We start from the raw sequence: 23,529 nt of genomic DNA, 5'->3' as shown, positions 1-23,529 counted from the left end.
TTATTTACATTTTAGTTGGCCACTGAAGTGTTCTTTATGAGTTCTGGAGTCAAGGGCTGCAACCAGGTTTCAAATACAACATACAAGTGGATCCCAGAAGGGAGCTATACTTCTGAATGTCTGAAGGCTATCTTCCAGGACACTTTATTTTAAAAGATGCTGATGTTCACATTGAAGTTTCATAGTTTTTAATATATGTAGTATTACTTTGCCTGGGAATAGGGTGATCAAATGTTTAGGTTTAGATGTAGTTGCATTTATCTTCTCAATCTCTTACATAAGCCCTCCTAGAACTTTGCTTTCCACTTTTTAGAGTTCTGTAGCTTTTCTATACAACAGCTTTGTGCACATTTGTCTCATTTTATTGGAAAGAGGTATTTCTCCTTTCTTTCTGAAAAATTTTCAGCTTGTATTGGTTTTGACTAGTAATGTATACCTAACTGAATAGATAAAATACTATTGATAGAACAATATTTTCCAGTTATTTACTGTGCTCTGTTTTGGGTGGAAGCCATAACACAAAATGCTCCTTTGATGTTACACAGTTTTCTTTTTATTCCAAAGTTTCCAATGTTTGACCTCATATATGTTCAACGTATGGTTGAATGTATCCAACCTGGCTTTGCTTTTATGTCACTGCATGGCCTATTTATGATAGAAATAGGGAGTCACTGCTTCCTTTTAAATGTCTGTTGAAGTTCTGTTTATTTGTTGTCTGTTTTGGTTTGTTGATTTTGTTTTGTTTTTTTTTACCAGTGTTTTCTTTATGTTTCATTGTCACTAACTTGAAGTGCTTTGAAATGTTTGTGTTAATGGCATTAAAAAAAAAAGTCTGTGATGGGCTGACTTGAAATTTCTTCTGCTGTATTGTTTTTAGTAATAGCCAAGTTTTTATGGAGTCTGTGGTAGATGTGTTTGTTACTAACGCATCTGTACTCGGTATGAAAGGATTCTGCTAAAAGAAGTAATGTAATACCATGAGTTACTAAAAGATGGGTGTTTGAATGCAGTGCTTACCTGCCTAGTGTGTATAGTTCAGGAGATGTAAAGCAGCTGAAAATCAGAAGACCACTAAATCTTTAATTATCTTTCATAGTAAAACTTGTCTAAATAAATTGCTGTGTTGTTACCCAGTACTGCTGTTCTTTGGCAGTGGCAAAGATTGATCCTTGGGTCACTTGTTATTTTTTACCAAATCTGTACTCTGTTTAAAGATTGGTACTATTGAAAGGAGTAGTAACACATCTAAAAACTAACAGAATACTAGGTGTTAGTTCTGCAGCGTAGCATTCCCTACTACTCCTCAAAACAAGTGTGTAATAACTTATAGTTGTACAAATTTTCCTATCCCTTGAAACTCTCCCATTTATTTCAACATGTATTTCAGGTCACCCAAAGGAGTTGAGTGGCAAGTTTGGTACTGTTCTCACTTGTAGGGCTAGTGCAGTGAGTTTGGATGTAGTGTTTGTAAGACAGATATATATTCTTCTGGCACTAGAACTAAAACAAAGCCTTTGGCTCATGTGATATGAAACAGTCATCACAGGTGCTGTCCTCTTCAGGCCTTCCACATGTGTGGCTGTTTCATCTTCACTGATATTCAGCTGTCATGAGGTTTCATGATTATAGCCAGATGATTTCTGTCAATGCTCTCTGTACTCAGTATATCAGCTTTAGATATACTCATGTGCATGCATTTAGCTGCTGAAGAGGACTTGTTTCAACTGAGAAAACTGACCAAATGTGTTAGAAATTTGTGTTTACCAGTCTGAGATCTGAAATTTTATTTCCAAACTGTGGATACTTCAGTAGCTGTGACATGGACTTTTGAGTCCCTGAGACTAGGTATGTTTATAGAGCAACATCTGTGCCAAATCTTAGCTATACCTATGTGAAAATGGAGATGGTTTTGAATGAGATGTGTGTGGAATTGGGAATAAAATGTCAGAGATGGTGCTGAGGCAGACTTAGGAAGATGAATAAGCAGAGGTTGGGTGCATCTAAGTAGGCACAGTTGTGACATGTCTAAATGTAGCCATTAAGTATGTTGTTAAGAGGTTGAAGTTTTCTTTATCACTGTTGTATAATCAATTATCTCTTCAGTGCATTGCCCTGTGACAGGGCTTGTACCACTGCTAATTTGTTTTATAGTTAGTGCAGTTCACATTCATGCCTTACATTTGTTTTTATTCTGTAATGTATATCTTAGTGAAATAATGGGATGAAGTTACAATATTCAACAGGAAGCTATTTAATACTTGACTACAAACCACGATACCACATACCATTATGCTGACGTGTTTTATTGGAAGTGAAGTTATAATTTAATAACAGAAGTCTTCCTTTCACAGTGAAGGGAAGGGGGGGTGGAAATCAGTGTTTAAAAAAACCCACAGCACCTTGAATAACCAGGAGAAATATGAAGTGGAACAATATTCATGTCTGTCTGTATCTGAAAGTTGAACTATAAAATCCCAAATGATTACAATTTGTCTTTGTGCTTGCAGTCAGTGAAGTCAGCCAGCTGTGTAGATCAACAACCTATGATAATTTTTAACTGCAATGTTTTGTTTAAATAACCCATTTATATTAAACAATTTCCCCTATTCTTCTTTACAGTGGTTGCTAGCTATGTGCATAGCAACAGATAGTGATGTCGCAAGTGGAGGTCAATGTGTCAACTATATGATAATCTGGAGAGAGAGAAAATAGGTACTCTGTTTACAAATATCTTGAATGCAGCAAGAGTTTTATAAGAAGAGATGACTGGAGAAAATTGACTTATTTTATTCCAAGTGTTTGTTTTCTGCTGTTGACGGAGATGTGTATTTTGTCTTGAAAGTCTGGATTTCTCTTCCAGTTTGAGAACTACTGTTGCTGGAGTAGCACGTCCAGGCATATATCATATATGGTTCAGTAAGGTAACACCCAAGATCTGTGATTTAAGTAGACCTAGGTTCTTATATCAGCTGTACTGTCTTGTTGCTTAAAATGTAATTAAAAAAACAAACAAAAACAAACAAAAAAAACCCAAACAAACAAAAAAAAGGAGTAGAGTTATGTGATAATTAAGTTGCATTAAATAAGATTTGAAGCTGCTGAAAACCTAGGGGGAGAAAAATAACATTTTAACATAAGTGCTGCACTTAGGAATATTATTTCTTAGTTTGTTACTGTAATTGCTTGCTTCTGGATTGGTAACATTGTCTCTCACTGCAAACATCTCTTTCATGATCAGTTATGTATTGGTTATCTTGGGGTTTGTTTTGTGGGTTTAAATCTCTAGACCAGTAATTGCTTGATATGAGCATGACTTTAAATATATATTTGGGATAATTTATCTGAGCATCATTTCTGGGAGCATCTATCTCAGAAGACTAAAAATAATCTTTTCTGAGGGCGGACTGCTAAGATTTTTATAACAAGACTCAATATTTGGCGATTCTGCTTAAACCCGAGATACTTTTTTGTAACAGTCCTGTACATATATGAAGATACTTGTGATGACTTTTTTGTTTTTTTTTGAGTATTCTGCATGCCACATTTTCTAGATTACTCTTTGGGGTTGCATGGTGGGGTGGGGGAAGTGGATGGTTCTGGTGTGGTTTTGGGTTTTTTGGATTCTTTTTGGGTTTCCCACATGTTTAGATAGCCAACATTGAGTGGGGGCCACACTGGGTGAGGAAGACGGTTATTTCTTAAATTTTCCAATGATACTGCTGTTTGCACAACCTGATGTGAGTTTTGCCTGCTTTGCAGTCAGTTATTCTTTCTCAAATACAGTTTTTTTGAACTTGTTTGTTGAACTGCAAACCTCAGTCTTGTAGAGATGCTTGAACAGGTCTTCTGCATTTGGAATTCTAATTCTGTCTTCCAGAGTGTTTGGGACTTTATCTGCAGATTTAGTAAGTGAAATCTATATTCAAGTCAACAAACACCAATGAAAATATTAAATAATGCCAGGACAAACACAGACCCTGTGGCTTTCTACCTGATATAACTTTCCAGTCAGGTAGCAGATCACTGGTGATTTGTCAAGTACAGTTTTCCGTCCACTTCTATTCCAGCCTTACACTCGCTTTACACAGAACAGGTTTTGTGCAATATGTTCACAAGCACCCGTGGGGAATAATGTCTATAGCCTTACTAAACCAAGACCTTGCAAGCTCCAGAACAAATGCTAGTGAATAGGGAAGTCAAGCTTAAAACATGGAAATTTTGCTGCTTCTATAATTTCCTCCTGGAAATATCTGCTAAACCTGTCCATAGCTAATCTTCCTCCATTTCACGGTAGTATTCAACCTCTGCCTGGCAATTAGGGCTGTCTTGGTTATTCTTGTGTAACTTTGGGATGCTTTCATAACTGGAAATCACAGCCACTTCCCAGAAGCACATGTTGTGCCATGGCATAGCTAGAGAAGTGATAGTATAAACTAGCATTGATTATAAACCCAATGCATTAATTTGTGTAGTTATACTTAATATTCAGTGGATGTGTAAGTATAATTTTATTAATAGATGGCTGATTTGCAGTAACAATATACCTGGAACCTGAATAATATTTTGTGAAACTAGCATCCAGTCACAGCTCTTAGTGCTTTGTTGCTATGGTCATGTTGCTGTGTAGCATGTAACACTAATATTTTGCTATGTGATTGAGTCCTGAAAAACATGGACTGTTTGTGGAAGACATGTATTTAAATAATTTTGATTTAATAATTCCCCATCAGAATTGGAAGACACATGGGTGGTGAAATGCTCACTCTGTTAAGCCGTGCATGCACTACTCTGAGTCAGGATTTCACTTGAGCAGCTGTGGTTTTTAGCTGCAATGTATCTGTATGTTTTTTCCAAAAGGGGAAATTCAGGGGGGAAGTCTTTCAATAATTATGCTGTTATTAATCCATTATCTCTCCCTTTTCTACTAACATCACTGTTACTATGTGGTGTCTGGCTGATGGAGAAGGATTGGTGCTTGCTGTGTAATGAGGGCAAAAGTTTTTAACAGGGAAACAGAGGTATTCTAGTAAAAAATATCTTGTAAAGAGGGATTGATATTCATATTAGCTGAAGATAATATTGGAAAAGAGGCTTTATGAAGGCATTTGTACCAAAATATTGCATGCTGGTTCATAAGCAGATGGCGTCCTTCTAAGAGAAAGCCTAATCAGGTTACTCTATAATTTTCATTTTATTATGCTTTTATAACCTAATATTATCTGTTTACTGTGTAATCTGGTAGACTAATAACCTAACAAATATCTAACTTTTGGAAATCATCCATTTGTAGGTTTTGGCATTTTCACATAAACATTATTAATGGAAATCCACCTATTTAAGATACAGCAGAGTTAATTTGCAGTGTTTTAATAATGTAATATTCGGAAGAGGAAAATTACTTAACTCCAAAGCCTTTGTCTTAAATGCCTTAAAAATGGTATCCCTTTTGGAAAATTCTCTTTACTTCTAAAGGCCAGATTCATGTTCCACTGATGCTATCAGAATAGTTTCCATCAGCTTTAGAAGTAACTTAGAGCTTATTTGCACCAGATTTTTTTTACAGTACTTGGACAATTTGTAAGGCTGCAATTAAAAATCCCAGAGTATGGCTAAGTGCTAAATTCTGGCTGCAATAAATGGAAGGGATGAAAACCTCATTAGATGCCTGTTTATATGTTCAGATACTTAGAAGAACTGGGTATCTAAAATGACTTCTCTCCATCATTGCTGCCTTTTGCCATCCTGTCAGACCGCAGGCTTTGGTGAGGCAGCATGTCATGAACAGAGTTTGTAGTTCAAAGGCCCAACTTGCCTTTGCTTTCAGATCAATCTATTCTAGTCTCTGGCTGTTTCTGTGGTAAAAGTATCACTGAAATGCTTGTAGGATATAGTAATACTGAACCCACCATTGTAACTGCTTACTGCTCCCAGACATGTATGTTTCTGTATTGGTTGCTGTTCCCTACAGGCTTCTACTGAGCTCCAGAGAAATTTTAAAAATTCTTCTGTTAAAACATTTGATTTAAAATGCTCCTTTCCCTATGCTTAAGAAATCTCAAAGCATCAGTCTGCTTAGCTTGCTTGCCAGTTGCTCCTGTCTTGAAAATGTTAGATTAAGTTCGATATTGCTTTAAAAAAGAAATACTTATATTTTTCATGAATTCTGTGTTGGGTATGAATTACTGACAGGTCCACTCCATCTGCTGCAGTTGTCTTCCTCAAATATGCTGGTAAACTGAGCAGCCAGGAATCAGATTTTCCTTGGAACACTAGAGTGGTGCTGTCATAATTTAAAAGTTATATCAGACAAGGAAAACAAACAATAAACCCAGGAAAACAAATTAAGCCAATTTTGGGGTGCTCTCTGCAGCTGTTGTGGAAAAAAGTGGCTGCAACCCTGGTAAGGGCTGCTACATGAATCTTCAGATGGTTTAAAAACATTGGAATTAATGAGTCCTTAAAATGTGACTGATTTTCTTGATGCACAAAGCTCATGATTGATCTAAATAATCCCAGAATCTAAAGCCTGTGAAGGCTTGTATCTTGCTCTATACCTGTCTTCAGTTCATGAAATCAAAACATTCCATTTATCAAAAACTAGTAATATATCAATAACTTGTTTTTAAATTTAACATTACTTTGACTATGTAATTGATGACTCCAAAGAGTTGTCTTCAGTAGTTGCTTTGTGTTCTAATTCTTTATTTTATACAAATTAATATCAAACTTTTTGCACTATTTTTAATCTTTAATATGTACTTACTCTTCACTTACAAGTGTTACATTTTGCTCACACTCCAATATTTGTGTACTGTAATTAAAAAATAAACACACACACTTACTTTTGAACAATTTTATTAATAAATATATTTTAATTCCCTTTGCTCTTGATTAATAAATAATGGGTATAATGGTGTAAATGTCAAGATTTCCTGCTCACTTAATACAGATAGTAACACTGTGCATCTTCTTGGTATTCAAGGATCACCTTTAAAACTTTGGATGCATTTGCAGCTGGCATCAAAGCAGTCTGAAATATATTTCAGTGTTTTCAAAGAATCTAATGCTGCTTTCTTTGGAACTGAAGTAGAAATGAATGTAATGTCATTGTCTTTTAATATTCAGTTATTAGCACTTCATTGGAATTTTATCTTTATTTGCTTTATCAAATGTGATATTAATTGCATTTATATCCCCATTCTGTAAATGTATCACAGTTTCTTTGATGAATTTTCCAAGTCAATTAATCTAATACAGGTTCACTGAATAAAGCAAAAAATCATACTGTGATTTTTTTTTTTAGTAGTTTTCATTATAAAAAAACCTGTCAATAAAGATAATGTAAACAGGATCTTTAGCTGATGTGTGATGACTGATTTCAGAGCTTACATATAGTTTTTATATAGCCTTACATAGTTTTTAGGAGATTTTTATTTATTGGTTCCTACTAATAGCTTTATAGGAGTTCAGTGTTCTTTGTATTCACATTAGAAAACTGAAGTGATATGAATAAAATACACACAGCCTTTGAATGCTGCTATACTGTCACTGTAATTTTTGATGCCCCCTCCTATGTATAAAAAGTAGTATGCTACGGTAGGAATGTGTGATTTTCCCCTATTACTTTAAATGCTTTTTCAAAAGCAAAACAGGTGTGACTTGTTAACGCTAAACACACCATGCCAAAACAGGAGGAAGAAATGCAGGAATGTTAATTATTGAGTGATTAGTGTGTGAATACTTTGACTTGGCACTGACTCTTCTTGAGGCCTATTGATGTATGAACTTCTTTCATCCAGTATAATAATTTTATGTGTTGTTTCAACCTCATGCTCAAGGATATGACTAATAGCACAGCTGAACTCAATGGGGCTTCTCATCAAGTAATATAAGTGAAGGTAGGAGTTTCTTACTCCAAGTCTTACATTGAGATTTCCAAGTTTGTGCCTGTCCCAGTCTGCATTAGTGTCAGCTCTTTGCTCCCTAGGCTTTCTCTGGAACTTTACATGTTCTTTTATTCTTCTCTGGTTTTGGAACATCCTGTGTCCTGTTTGGTTAAGCCCTTAAATTTTTATATGTTGTCTCTAGATTAAACCTTTATCTTGTATAGTGAAGAAAAGACCACTTAATACATATAAAATGCAAAGCGTCCAACCCTACTGCAGTGCAAATGTGTAACGCTGCCTACAAGGAAGTTTATAAAGAGATTTGTTATGTAGCAGCCCTAAGCAAGAATAGACTTGTGTTATACAGTGACATTTATTGAGTCCTCCAGGCCTACGCCAGTGCTAACCACAGGGTTGTGCTTTTCTACCTGCTTTAGATTATATGACAACTCTTCCCTCCTTATCTATACACAGATCACTTGTGTATATCAATTAGGCTCTGACTTGCCGATGTTCTTGTCTGTGATGTTGCGATAATTAGTGATGCCATAAATACAGAAAGTTTACCCTCTGAGGTTCTACTGCCTTTGATTTTTTTTAAATTTTTTTTTCCCCCACTAAACTATGTGTTGATATTCCCTGACTGTCAGTCTTTAATAAGCTAGCTTTCACTTGTTGAGAAGGTTTTCAATAAAACTGACTTTGCAGCATACTGATGTTTGCCAGGACTGTCATCAACCCATAACAATGCAGTTTGTGGGCTGTTATTGGTCTCTGTTGTCATTTGCCATTTCTTGTGTAACTTATTGCCATTTAAACAGCTTTAGTTTCATATGTTGTAGCTTTCTGCATGTAACCATATACATCTTACATAATCTAAACAGAGAAAAAGCCTAGAGGCAATAAAGACCTTAAGTATTACTTGTGAATTTGTTTGAAATCAGGCTGGTTTTGATTTCCTCAACATTTTGAATTAGATGACCAATTAATATTGTATCAGTCTGTCAAGTCTGAAGTGTTGTATGGTTTTTGCCTAGTGGACACCACTCTTCTGGTTTCAATGCAATCTTTCTCTTTCCTAAATAGAGCCATCACACTGGAGAATCAGCTGGTGATCCTTGCAACATCAGTGACCGATGCAGGAGGCTACTATGTCCAGGCAGTCAATGAAAAGAATGGGGAGAACAAGACAAGTCCGTTTATTCATCTTAGCGTAGCGAGTGAGTATCCAAATTTCAGATAACCTGCTGTCATACTGAGGCTGCAGACAGTATTCACAAAATTCTGCCCTAATAAAAAGAGCCTTGAGAACAAAGAATTAGATCTTTAAAGGAGGTCAACTTTTCCTGGTTGTTTTGGAACACATTGGGCATCTTGTGCAATAAGAGGGACCTAAGAGAGTATACGTCCTCGACAAATCACTCTCAAAACCTTTTGTCTGATTGTTTATTTTGTACAAGGCAGGTACATGATAATATCCCTTGCTGTTGGTTGTGAAGTTGTGATCATAATTTCTTTTTAATGCAGGGGGTTCATAATGTATTGTTTTCCGTTGTACGTAAGTAAACAAGTCACTCTTCTGAGTGCAGTTTTATTAATGAATCTGTTCCCAGTCTGTGGCATTATTTTTACCTGGAGTTATCACAGAGTCCCAGGGAACATGCATTTCATTGTTATTACTTATTATTTTACATTTCGCAAATTGTATTAACACTTACCATTACAGATGTATTCCATGAGTGAGTTTTACAGCAAGGGAGAGCGAAGAGCAGGAGGGCAATAGGGTCAGAAAGAAGACTGCACACTAAATATACTAACATGCACCTTCAGCAAAAATACGCACGTATAAACCGTTGTAAAACACTTAGTAAATGTGTTTGTATGAAAACTTAATATTCTAAACATGTAGAATATTTTGATTCCTTTTCCAAGGGCATTGGCTAACGGTGTTTTTAATGTAGCAGTGAGATAGGGAGTATGTTAGTCTGTTGTGTGAATGTGGAGGTTTCGATTTTTGGATTGTAGAGACAAGGAAGAGATGACTGGGTAAATTGTTGATGACACTAGCAGCTTTACTGACAGGCTGCATTTATGGTTTGGGCTTCTAGAAGATGCAAGACTCCCAGCTCTAGATCAGTCAGCATGATGAGGTGCCCAAAATCACTTGATCTTGGATACCATTAGATCTGAGAAAATCTCTAAGGCTTGTTTCCTTAGAATAGCAAAACTTCAGAGTCTTGGTTTCTGGACAGGAAATCTTGCAAACTGCTTTTGGAAATATGCTTATGTATATATGTCAGAAGTTCAAAAACATTGTTTCTGTGAAACATTTAATTTCTAAGAAAATATTATTTTTCTTCTAAAATTCATAATCAGATTTCAATGAAAGCTGTTCTTACACAAACGGCAGAAGCCCTGTTAATGGGATCAGGGATCACTGGGGTCAGAAGCTGTATGACAAGAGACAGCAGAAGAGGCAAACCTGTGTTTTCTTCCCAGATATAAACTAAATTAACTTCTGTGGGGTTTTAGTGTATCTTTCTAAAATGGAAATAATATTCCAAATCCACTTGTGAATTCTGGCTGTACTGTGGCATGTAGATTGTAAACATTATTATTTCTGACAGTATAAAGAGGTTTGCTAACACTTTAGTAATTTCATTTTTAAAGCAAATTTGTATTGTTTATATTATGTGACCAGTAATGTACTTCCCTCCTTAATTTCATATCTTAATCAATGCTAGAAATAGTCTGTGATCATGCATGCATAGCAAGTGCTATGCAAAGCAGAAGGTAATACGGGCATATGGAAAAGAAAACACTTCAAAAGGCATATAGACTTGATACCATGAATTCGGTGTCTATCTGGAATGTGAAAACCAGGGAAGATGAAATGGATAAAAGTAAATTAAGAATGAGGCAAGATGGAAAGCCAAAAATGGATTTGCTTGTTAAAATTAATATTGGCCAATGAGGATTTTTGTCATCTTGATATCCAGGAATATTAATGCTATGTGTGTGTTGAAGAAAGGCACTGGCCATAAGGCGTTACGCTGCCTGTAAAGTAAATGAGATTAACATGGTCATTCTGAACTTTGATCTGAGGATGGAACATGTGATATGTTAGATAGGAGTGAATAAACCTTTTTGGTCCAGTAACAGAAAAAAAAAATGCAAAAAATATAGTCCTGAAATAATATGCAGAGAATGGTTGTAGAAAAATCATGTATTTTGGGAGAGTAATAAGGAATTCTAGCAAGTGGTTGGAAACAGGTTGTTAAAGGTACATGCAAGTATGGAAGATATCACATTGAATTGTAACTGTCTGAATCTTATCAGATGTTAAGAGTGATGACACTTGTAATTTTCCATTAGGACATGTATAAAATTTAAAAAGTTTAATCAAATTCAAATAAACAACAAGTGAAATGGAATATCCAATCTCCATGTGAGTAGATTATATATTAATTATTGAGTACAACCTTGCTACATGACTCATCATGCATCTTGCCACTTTTATTTATTGCAAAAGGGAAAAAAACCCTGTAGATAATTCCCAGGGCAGTCATCCACTGAGAACAGTGTTATATACGCATAGCTTGTTATTCCTTGAAGGATATCAGTGTCAGACTTGCTCCAGCCTGTAGGAAAATCACATTTGCAGAATCTGTCTAAGACAGCTGCAAATGGTCCTGTTCTGGTCAGAAATACAAGACTGACAGTAGGACAAAGGTACAGCCCCAAGGTAAGCACAAGATGAGTTATAGGGCTTTATATTGCAGCTTAAAGTCAATGCCTTGAATTGTGGCTGGAAGTAAATGGAGTTTGAGTCTGGAAAATACACTAAACTATCCTTCAGTTAGTAACTATATCTGATGCATGTTGAATAAGAAAATTTGAAGATGTTGTGTGTTTCAAAAATCCAGTCTAAAAGCCCCAGTTTTGATGAGTTCTCTAGTAAGACTCTGCGTATTAAACATAAAGACATTTTATTTCCTGTCAGTCTAGCCTATAGCTCCTTCAGTCCCAAACAAGATGAAGTCTTCCATCCACCCATTGCCCCCTGATTACAAACATAACACATGGAAGTTGGAAAACAGCTTCAGAAGAAAGATGCCTAGCTTGTCAGCCTTGCTTCTGTTGTGTTTGGGTTTGCGTTTCTCTATGTTCTGAGGTTGGTCAGACATCAAAAATGTAGGCATGAGAGTGCCTGGGTTTAATGAAAATTAATAGAACTTTAGGGCATCTTGGTGCTTTCAAGTATGTAGTAAGTACACATTACTGTGTGACAGTTCATTCCATAAACACATTTTGCAGTAAGAATGTGTTACCCCATGAGAAGATACAAATATTGAACAGTATTTTCCCTTAACAGCTGAGTCCCTAGCTTGGTTAAACGCTGGTGTTCTGCATGCCTGCCCTCTAAAACCATGTGTATTGGCTGGAAAGTCTAGGTCACCAAAATAGTTAAGTTCACAGCATAAGGTCCAGTCCAACTATGCGTAAAACCAATGGTCTTTTCTTTCAAGTGGACATGTTGCCACTGTTTTCAAGAGGATTAGATCATCCCTGAGGTGACAGGTTTCAGTGAAATAAAAATTATGTCCAACGAGCAGCATATTAGGGGAATAATGTCACATCTGAAATTAGTATGAGATGTCATAAATTAGTCCTAAATTTAAAATGTCTTGAAATCGGTTGACCTGTATTCTAAGCTAATGAAAATCTTGCCTTTTTTTTTTTTTTTTTAAACCATATGTTCCAGCTTTCATGTAAATAACACAAAATTTTGGCTAGGAAAATCATAAAGTCTGAAAGTCAAAAGTTTGGCAACAGAAATAGTAACAAAACTCAGTTTGCTTTTTGACTCAAATATATCACTTAGTATCTGTTGAAATTTCGCCATTACTGTTTTGGAGGATTTCAGTATTAACTCCATTGCTGCAACTTCCTAGCTTGGCCAAAAGGTGTGAGCATCAGTCTGTCACTGAGCTGTTTCAAGCTTCTTAGACATAAATAATACTTTTCAAGAAAAACAATTGGGAAATCATTAATGTTCTTTCCTGTTTCCATCTATTCAACAATAGATCTGATGATATCTTAAACGGATCCTTAATTAGGCTTTTTCTTTTGTGGCTGTTCTCCCACAGACAGACAAACACTGCAGCACAGATGGCCAGATCTCTTTCTAAAGGCTCTGGCTTGTCAGAGGGATGAAGTGACCTGCTTGTGATCTTACCAGTGTTGTCAGGACACTTAAAGATCACAGTGATCGTTACAGTAAGGCCATCATAAAACTCTTATTTCCGTGAAGGACATGTATGTTATTTCAGCTAAATTTTTCTGAAATTCTGCACCAAGTCTCTTATGGTTGTAGTATGGAACTTAAAAAAAAAAACCCAAACAAACAAAAAAAACCCAAACAAACAAACAAAAAGAAAACCAAACAAACAAACAAAAAAAACCAAACAAAAACAAACAAACAAAAAAAAAAAAAAACCAAAACAAGAAAAACCCTGATATGTGCCATTTATGCATGAAGATGTTTTTGGGGAGAAAGGGGGAGCAGGGATGTTAAGAGCTTCTTAAACCATAAGGATTTCTAGTGTGTAAGTCTTTTAGTCTTTTTTTTTTTTTTTTTTGGGGGGTGGGGGGGGTGTTGAGATTCATGGGGAGCTTTTTTTATTACTATAAGGAGCTGACTGAGATACTTACCATAATGTATGCAATGGGTGTCCTTGTTATTTTATTACATAGTGACATAGCAAGATTCTGGTGCTGCTTTAGAAGGTCAAAAAGCCCTGCTGAGTTTTTTTTCTATTAACTTAAATGCAATGCCATAGATGGGAGCTGCGTTGGGACAGTCTTAGAAACCTTTAACAGTATGCACTGCCATTTCAGGCCTTAGTTGAAGTATTTTATGAAAAATTTGGGAAAGTGTCCCCTAGTTTGCAAAAGATTGGTATGTGTAAGCTGTTCTGACAGCTTAGATATTCCTGCTTCAGTTGGTTTTGCAGCACTAATCATCTGGAACTGCAATTCAGGGCCTTGCTTCTGGACCTTCTTGTTAAGCTGTGAAATATTGAGATGCATGTTGCTTCGATAGATTTATTAGTAAATTAGATAGTCTCAAGACCTATTCATAACACTAGGAGATAGTGTTCTGCAGACAGATGTCTTTTTCTGATGCAGGCTTTGTAAAAACAGAAAACAAGATTGATGAAAATTTAAAAAACCTTGCCAGCCAGCATTTCTGAAGAGTCAAAGATAATAAAGCCAATTATAATTTAACAAAGATAAATTTTTCCCTTGAGCACTGGCAATGCTGAAAAAAAAAAAATTAAAAAAAAAAAAAAAAAGTTTGGGGCTGAAAATTAAACTCCTGGCTTGGTAGCACTGCAATTAATTTAAAATACGAGGATGTCATGTTGTTCTGCCCAGCTTCCACTTGCAACAAGAAGAATTTTATTCCATTATGGCAGACATTAACATGAGGCTAAATAGACCCTGTTTGTCTGTGGTTACTGCCTGTTTTGTTCTTCAATTTAATGTATGACAATATAAATTTTACAGAAAGGAAGAGTCGCGTTTCAGACTCACAGGGTTCTGATTTTGCACTGAAAGTTCTTGTTTGTTTTCTATTATAAAGGTCCTCATGATAGAACGAGATGTTTAGGTGACTTTCAGTGTCTGTAAAAATGAAACATCTTTTACGTTGTTAGGAAAGTGAGGAAAAAAACACCATATTACCTGTCCTTGTATTTGGTGGAATATTACGTTTGACATCCTTCTGTCAAGTTTGTTAAGAAGATAAATTTTCAGAAGATTCTGAGCAGACATTTTCCTCTCTGGAAGAGAGCATTTTACTAACATAATTTTTCATATTAACTATCAAGGTTTGTTCAAGTCAGCAGATGTTGAGGATCCTTCATGGATATGTTTGAAGCATACAGCTGCATGAATTTTTCATATCTAGTTCCAGCTTTCAGGTGTAGGCAGGAGAAAAGAAAAGGAATGGCCTGGCACCCCCAGGGAATAGATATTTCTATTTTGAGGTCAAATTCACACAAGCTCTATAAACTTGTAAAACTGCTGTTAGTTCATGCCAAAGGAATTTTCTTTGCTTAACCTCTCTGGGTCAGTGCTGTTGAGGTGAAATTAGTCCCTCAATGATGCTTTTTTTTTTTTTTTTTTTTATTTTGGTGGGTGAAGGAGAAGGAATGTGGGATGAAACGAAATTGTATTTCAGTGCCGTGATTGTACGCTATTGCCTGAGGTTCTGACCAAATACTGGGCCAGTTCAACATAGCACAGCTAAGCCCTCTGTGCACTGGTTTTAAGTCACTATGAAATAATTATATTCTTCCTTTCCCAATTCCTACACAAGTTTTACTTCCTCTTTGTCAAGCAGAATTTCCAGAAAGGAGATTCTAGTGGTTGTGTCATGATTGGTTTAGGTGTAAATGTGTGCCTTTCAATTTGATGGTCACTTAACATTCTTTAGTTATCCAAAATGTTAATTTGAAGGAGACTATAGAAGTGTTGGGATTTAAAACTGAACCTTAAGGATTTACCTCTGTGTAAATTACCTCTGTGTAAATGCCATCTTTAACACCCTGGTAAAATACTGTCTCTCTAAATGCTTTTTCTTCAATTGTAGCTCCAATCTGCTCTAATAGTAAAGGACATACATTTTTAAATGGGAATCTTTTGTTTCTTATTATTTTGAGAATAGATTGAGTATAATTTAACAGTGCTTTTGAGATATACATATATATTAATCAAGTGCATTTTAGTAACAATTATAGCTATAACAAAAAGAACTAAATTGAGTTAGTGTTAAAGAGTTGGTTTTAATAGATTGGAATAAATGTCAGTTTAAGCTTTATCCAGAGCTAGGAATTGCAGTGGAGGCTGATATTCTCAATGGTTTACCCTATTATTTACTGCAAAAGGGATACTGTATTTCAGTGTAGAATTATTTTACATGCATTACAAAGAAATAACAGATGATGTTCAGGATTTACTAGCATGCTTGGATTCCAAATTTTATTGTTGGTTTTGTTTGCTTTTTTTAAAAAAAAAACACTTTAAACCAGATCTTTTCCATAATTCTCTATCTTTCTGTTCCTTATCGGAAAAGTTTCCTCAATTTTAACTGTAGTGATACAGAGGGAAACATGTGGTTAAGATGATAGATTGCTAAACTGCAGGAATAATAAAGATGAGCCAAGAAACCTCTGTGGCAGCTTGAGCTTTTCTTTGGCTTTACCCAAATATTCTATCAATGTTCTTTCTGATAAATAGCAGAAATAATGGTTGGTCTCTAATTTCTTCTTCCTCTGGGTTATTTTTTGATAATACTTATTAACACACATGGTGCACTTTTGCATCTGTTGCAGCCTCTGTCCCAGGCTACTAATGTCTCCTCTGCTAGTAGTTTTTCCAATGAAAAGATAATAAACTTCCTGTAAGATTTTTTTTTTTTTTTTTTTTCAATCTTACCATTGAAGAAAAGTTAAAGACCCCAAATCAGCATAAAACGTATTTAAATACCTGGCATTTAATTTTCATCATGTTCAATCAACAAATGTAGTAAGGCTTTAAATACATTGTTTATGGGAAGAATAGTTCCTTCTTTTTCTCCAAAATGCAAGAATACAACCCTGGTTTTGTGGGGACTGATGGCTAACTGGGGAAACACACCCAAGCTGAGCGTATATTCCTTTGGATATGTACATGCATTATGCATAGTGCTCTGGAAAAATGGTAAATGCTAAAGTTTCTATAATCTAATTTATTATTTTAACATAGCTTCTTGTTACACTTGTCTGTTTATAAGGTTTGGGGTTTTGTGTCTGTAAGACATCTGGAATACACACTCAAAATCCTGGGTTGTCTCCTAAACCCTTTATTTATATGACACATGCAATTAATCTCTCACTATCTTTAATCACTTTTGCTATTACATTCATTGAAGTGATTTGTACCCTATCTCTGTCACTGTTCTGTAATTGATATGTGGAGATAAGAGATTCTTAGAGGACACAAACAAGGAAAAGAGAAAATTGAATTTACCTTGCAATCGTTTTATAAAATGTGACATACATCAATTATACATGCCATCCAGGAAAATGTCATCTTAAACAAACTGTGATGATTTGTTGGAAGACCAACGTAAGAGAAATGCCAGAAGTCTCTTCTGGACAGAAAAGTATCGTAGTTCAACAGACAGATTTTTCAATCTCACTGATTCATCTACAATTTTTTAAAATGGTACTGCAGAATTTACAGAGAAATTATCATTTTTGATCAGTATTTTTCTTCAGCTGGTCTTATACTAATACTGTAGCGTGGAGTAAGATGAAAGGAAGCTGATGAAATAAGCATTGTTTTGATCAAATATGAAAAGATGATATTGGTTACTCAAGATTGAAACATAGTTTGTGGAAAAAAAGGTAAAATTGATAGTATAGTCCAATTCCAACATAACGGCTTTCTACCATGAAAATATTTGTATTTAGTTTCTCTTTTCTATTTCATTGTGGTGAGAAGCGAAGCAATTTTCTCACTCTTATTTAGATACTTTGTACTCATGATTAGTTCTAATAGTTGGTGTGAGAGTAGTAGTTCCTGTGTCCATACTTGTAAGTTTAAGTACTTTGGGATCTTTGAAAAGCTTATTAATATCTACTGATAATACTACAAAAGTTAATATCTAGTATGTATATAAATAATATGATAACAGTAATAGAGATCATAAAACTCAGAAGATTTAAGTCAAGCAACATTCAATGTTGGCCACTTCCTGGGACTGTAGGTTTGGTAAACCATCTTTTCTCTAGAACTGTTTATTTTTGTGTTTATGTACACCCAAGAGAAATTGCACTTTCTAAAAACTTCCAGAGGAGACAGAAATATAGTGATTTGTAGGCATTTGTAAAGCACTTTGCATTTTGGTTTATGTAAGTATCATAATTCTGAAGCTTTAAAAGAAATAGCTACTGGAGACTCGCATATCAATTTACACCTTTTGAACATTACCTTTTGATCTCTTATGTGTTCCATTCGGCTATGCTGTACTCCTGGAGTATTTTAAGCAGCTGACTCAAACTTTTGCTTTGTTTCCCATCTTTACACAGTCGGATGTATTTAAAGTATAATTTTCATTTATTTAAAGGTGCTAAACCTTACTGAAGGTACTTTTTACCAAGAAAGTAAGAATCTGTAGCTTAGTGAAGTGAGCTTTAGCTTAAACATGTTATTTTAAGGGAAAAAAAAAAAAAACAAAAAACAATCCACCACCCACATTTAGGGAAAAACATCAATGTAATGTATGACTGACAGCTTTGTACTGTTCTGTAATGAGACTGGTTATCCTGGCTGGTCTGTGAACAAGATGGTGAAAAGATTAAAATCTCTTGCTTAGGAAAATAGTGAGGAGCATCTTCTTGTGAACTGGATAAATTTGCATCATGTAGGGTTTCTTAATTCATAGGAGTAAGACTTGCTCTTAAATTTAGGAACTATTTGATGGTGTTCTTTAAACTGACATTGTATTAGGCAAGCTTGAAATGTCTTATAAACAATATACATAAGAAATATTAAATATGCCTAAAACATCTGTTTAATAGAATAGCTTTTGCTCTTACTCTGTTACTGAAGAAGTCTAAATATATTCTAAAGATTGTATTACACATGCTAAAGGTCTGCATGGCAGAACTACCCCCCCAGCATATTTACAAAAACTAATTTTCATTTCAAGCTTTCACAAACATATGGTTGCTTGAGGGTTATAATTTTTAAAGCTCTTCATATTAAAGATGTTTTTAATTTCTTCTCAATATACATCACAGAACGGGAAAATTGAATAAGGATAGAAACCTCTCACATGTCTGTGTAATCGTTCTGCCAGAGAGATGTGATTTGTCTAAGTAATTCCGAAAGCACAGACAATAGGCTGCATATGAACAAAAATGTAAAAACAGTGATTACAACTGTAACCTAAGCATTGGAGAGCCAGGCCATGCAAGATTCAAGGTCATCTGTAAAACTTTAAATAGTCTTCTTTGTATAGACACATTATGATAAGGTATTTAATTTGATTGTTTCTGTTCTGTTGTTCAGTAGGCAAGATGAAAGTTACTTATTTATATACTGTCTAACTAGGTTTGGGTTTTTTAAATCAGCTAACCAAATTTTGTTCCAAATCTAAAAAGGTTTCTTAAACTAAACTTTATTTTGTTAAGATTTTAGTGAGGACCTGCTATGAATTTTAAAGTAATATAGAACAATTGGACCTTCCTACACCATTTCTAATAGGAAGAGAAACTCAAACTTAACCGTAACCTGGGTTGCTTCACCTCATGTATGCAAAAGCTGCATCGATTTCTTGTCTATTTGGTTGTACTGTGGGAGCTGTAAACTGCTGATCCAGGATGTTCATTATCCTTTGTTTTTGTAGTACTTAGTTTCACATATTGTCATTTGCATCTGGGGAGGTGTTAGACATTGGAGTAATCAAAGTTCTGGGGTTTTCTTTCCCTACAGGTTGTACTGTAAGGTGATAGGAACGTTGATTTAATTTCACGTGCAGACTATTGTCTGCACTTTTAAGCCCCTTAAAAATAACCCATAATCCAAAACTCTGCCTTTTTACAGTAAATAAATCATACTATCCATGGAATGTGGTAACAGAGTTACAACTCCTATAATCTGGGAGAACATCACTGTTAAATAGTGTATCTTTAAGACTGTAACCTTCCTGTGATAAAAATGAAGTAATACAGCAACCAGGAGCGTGCACACAATGTCCTAGTCTCTCAGGCCCTGTTTGTGCAAAATTGTTATTAAATTTTGTCCAGCTCTGTTTGCTGTTAAATATGTTTACAAGCTGAGAACAAGTAGTTTACTGCTGTTGTGTGTAGGGAAAATACTGCACTGGACAGTGTGTTGCATGAAGAAGGAAAGACAAGAGAAGTTGTGCCTGGTGGGTTTCTTTTATTCCCCACTTGTTCCTTACATACTAAAGGGAGGGATAAAAAGAAAAGCTTGCTTATTTATTCCATGTTGGCTGTATTTCGATCCGCTCTGTAAATCCATATGCTCATAAACCTGACTTAGTAAAGACACTGAAGGCTTAAAAAGCCAGCTATGTTGTATCTTCTGCAAATGATGGGTAGGAAACTCCACACCCAGTACTGCCTTCAGCTATCCTGGTGGATTTATCAGATCACGGTGAGTGATACTGTCATAGCTATTAAAGAAAGTAATTGGTAGTGAGTGATTAAAATTGCAGATGGCCTTTTCAAGGTGATTATGAGTATTAAATCAAGTCTGTAAAAGCTAGATAAAAAAGCCCATGAAACTGAAGAGTGAATATGCTGAGGATAATTGCATCAGAAGTGGATCTTGCAGGCATGCTATGCTGATCCAACCCCCCCCAACCAATCAATCAACCAACCAGAAAACCCCAAGAAGCAAAGTAGTTCAGGTGACCTATTGTATTGAAGGAGGTAGGATTAAATATCTGCCTTTTGAGGCTGTAAATCCCTCTGTGCAGAGAGCTTACAGCATCTCACTCCTTTCACATACAGAATGTTATCCCAGGTTCATTGCTGTCAGCGTTGAGCAGTGATAGGTCTGCCAAGTCCCCTATACCATGCGAAGCTGTGTCATTAACAGTGATCTTTTTCTTGTTCTTTTCCAATTGTAAGTGGTGATGACAAATGTTTCTTTCCACATCACCCTGGAACAAGGCCAAGAATTACTGTGGAGTGACTTAAATTCATCTGGTGAACTTTATCTCACAAAGCAAAGGTTATGTGGGAATATTTTTATTTTTTTTTAACTGAAAAATCTAAGGTTCATTTTGTTCCATAATTTAAAATGGAAACTTGAGATGCAAATAAAGATAAAGGTAGAGAAAACTGAAAAATAAATGTCTTCATTTTGAGTCCAGCTTACTTACATGTATATTTTAGTAGAAGTGCAGAGTTTTCACATATGTTTAATATCTTGCGAACTTAAAGCCCGAGGGTTTGTGTTCTTGTGCATATTGTGATTATAGACTCATCACTTTCAGACCAATTTCATGCTTTCAAATAGAAGAATTTTGTATGACTGCATATACTTCATCATATTATTACGGTATTGATCTCGGACCATGCTGACCTATCTAATCTGCTCTTAAACTGTAAAACACCATGGGATTTATTGTGAAGCTTTATATAAATATGTTTTGCAAGTATTGTTTGTTACCTTTTGTGTGACAGGTATCATTTGAGGAGCTCTTTCCCCTTCAGACAACATTGCTGCTTACTTGAATTCTGTGGTCATTGTAATGTTAGAGGTTTTGCCGCATACTCATTCTTCATCTAAATTAATATTATTTCACTTGCAGATATTCTGTTGGTAAATTTGATAGAGAATTCTGCTTATTCCACTACAATAGCACTTATTTCTTACCATATTGTCTTAGGAACTGGTCTATGGCCTCCTTGATACATTTGTACCATGGAAGTGTTTCAAAAAACTATTAAAAAAAAACCCATTTATTGTTGGTTCATTGATAGTCAATGCAGCAGACGTGTTTTTAAGGGATAGGTGAACTAAATAGATTCTCTACACTTCCCTTTATATGGAAAGACAAGTTCCACCTTGTAATGCAAATAGACACTACCCAAGAAGTTATGAAGAATTAAACAAAGGAGGATTTTTTTCTATTGAAAGCAGCAATGAATTAGAATATGACAATACTATGTTTTCCACCCTTAAGACAACATGTAAATTGTAACTCTTCAAGAAGAGTCTTGTATGAAATATAAGCACAGTAAGTGTGGCAGGCTGTTTAAATTTGAAAGCGTCTTGATAGAATTTGGATTATCAGTTGCCACTTCATTTTTTGGAAAGGATAGAGATTAGTGTGGTGGGTTTTTTTTTTATAAAATCAGTATGGCGTGTTGCAACTTTGAGGGCCTGGAATTCTTTCAAAACTAGTACTTTTGGCCATGTTGTTAGCAAACACAACTTGTATTAGCTGTGATTAAGAGAGGAAGACTGCAGTTGATTAAATTGTGCTTGACAGATCTGGTATGTTCATTGATGAAGAGGGCAATTTGCACTTCATAGGCTAATGAGGAGAAATATTATGGAATCTGATAGACTTTTTTGGACTTGATAGTGACTGTTGAATTCCTATATTGAGTATAATTCAGAGGCTATTTTGAAAAAAATGAGTCTGGAATAGTCATAGATTTTTCTTGTAGCTTGTGATGGTATTGATACCTTCTCATTACCAGTGCCACAGAAATGGTCAGCTGGGCTACTTGATGAGGGCTTTCTTTCATGGTTTAAAGGTTGAAAAAGCAGTGTAGTTTTAAGAATTCACAGATAAGTCTTCTTTTACAAGATTGTTACAAATGTCTTCAACGAGTGTTTGTAACAGAAGAAGTGACAGACCTCTAATTAGTATGGCAGTATGAGACGTTATAGCATATGTGCTATTAGAAAGCAGAGGGATGAAATAGCACTATTTATCTGGATTTTATGGCTAGCAGATTCAGGTAGATAGTGTTTTTCTTGGTTCATTCTTTCACCACACATACCAGAGGAGGTGTGTTTTATTTTGTCAAAATATTTCTGACTTGTGAAACTGAAAACATACAAGTTATGAATTTACTGTGAATGATGACCAAACTGTTTTCCTGCAAGCCATTGCAAGCACTGTTTCTTTAAGGCAACTTCTTTTCAGGAGTATATTTTACTACTTTTAAAGCAATAAAGCTATTTTCTGGAAAAGGAGACTGTGTTTAAAGTAGATGTTTATGACGTCAGCTGACAGGATTTTACTGAAATCTTTAAAAGACTGGGTTTTCATGAGTACATTACCCTGTTTTAGTTTGTGTGACTTGAGTACTTTTTTTTCAGTTTCACTTCATAATATCACAAACAACCTTGATGACTTCTTAGTATCTTAATACCGTACTTAAACATGCTTCGTGACACAGTATGCTAGTGGAACAGGAAGTACAAAACTCATTTGTGTGTTAATGCTGAAGATAATATGTCATAAATGCTTAGCCTTAACTGGGTAGTATTTTTAAAATACTCATTAGAAGTCAGTATAGTTTACCTATGTAATATTTGTGATGTAGAAGTTTGTCAGTCATATCTTTTAATAAGAATTTTCAAAAGTAAATTTAACCTTCATGGTGCAGCACAGGCTATATGATTTATAGAAAGTTTTGTAAATGAGTGCAAACAGCAAATGGATCTGTGCTGATGACCCTTCTGAGTAGAGAAGAAATGGTCTCTGGAAAAACACTGGCCTGTGATTGAATGGCTCTGCAATTTGCTTCATGTTATCATCCTATTATGTTTTTCAGACATAGGTATTAAAAAAGGGAGGGGTGGAAAATACAGTTATTATAGACAGTGTGTGTGTTGTAAATAGGATGTTTTGTGAAATCTGTCAGCTTCTGAAATATGGCAGAAGTCCCCCTTTTTCTTTTTTTTTTTTAAGGGTGTAATGATGTGTTTTAAGTGGTCTCCACATCCTTAACTGTACTGGGCTTGTGGTTAGAATGAGCTAAAGGTGAGACAAATTGAACAATCAGTTCAAAAGGAAGGGAGGCTTACATCA

The 23,529-nt window shown here is 35.3% G+C and overlaps 1 protein-coding gene across 3 annotated transcripts in view; it reads left to right on the top strand.

Moving 5' to 3' along the window:
* The window catches only part of SDK1 (sidekick cell adhesion molecule 1), a 422,401-nt gene that overhangs the window by 195,465 nt on the left and 203,407 nt on the right, over positions 1 to 23,529 (top strand). For all 3 annotated transcript variants that reach the window (XM_033000330.2, XM_033000329.2, XM_033000328.2), the window contains exon 5: positions 8,973 to 9,106. In XM_033000330.2, the coding sequence (XP_032856221.1) occupies positions 8,973 to 9,106 (134 nt within the window). The remainder of the gene's footprint in view (positions 1 to 8,972; positions 9,107 to 23,529) is intronic.

This window comes from Tyto alba, unplaced genomic scaffold, assembly GCF_018691265.1.
Source record: "Tyto alba isolate M040663 unplaced genomic scaffold, T.alba_DEE_v4.0 Super-Scaffold_28, whole genome shotgun sequence".
Taxonomy (NCBI): Eukaryota; Metazoa; Chordata; class Aves; order Strigiformes; family Tytonidae; genus Tyto; species Tyto alba.
Note: the sequence above shows the minus strand (reverse complement) of the source record. Positions and strands in the feature narration are given on the sequence as shown.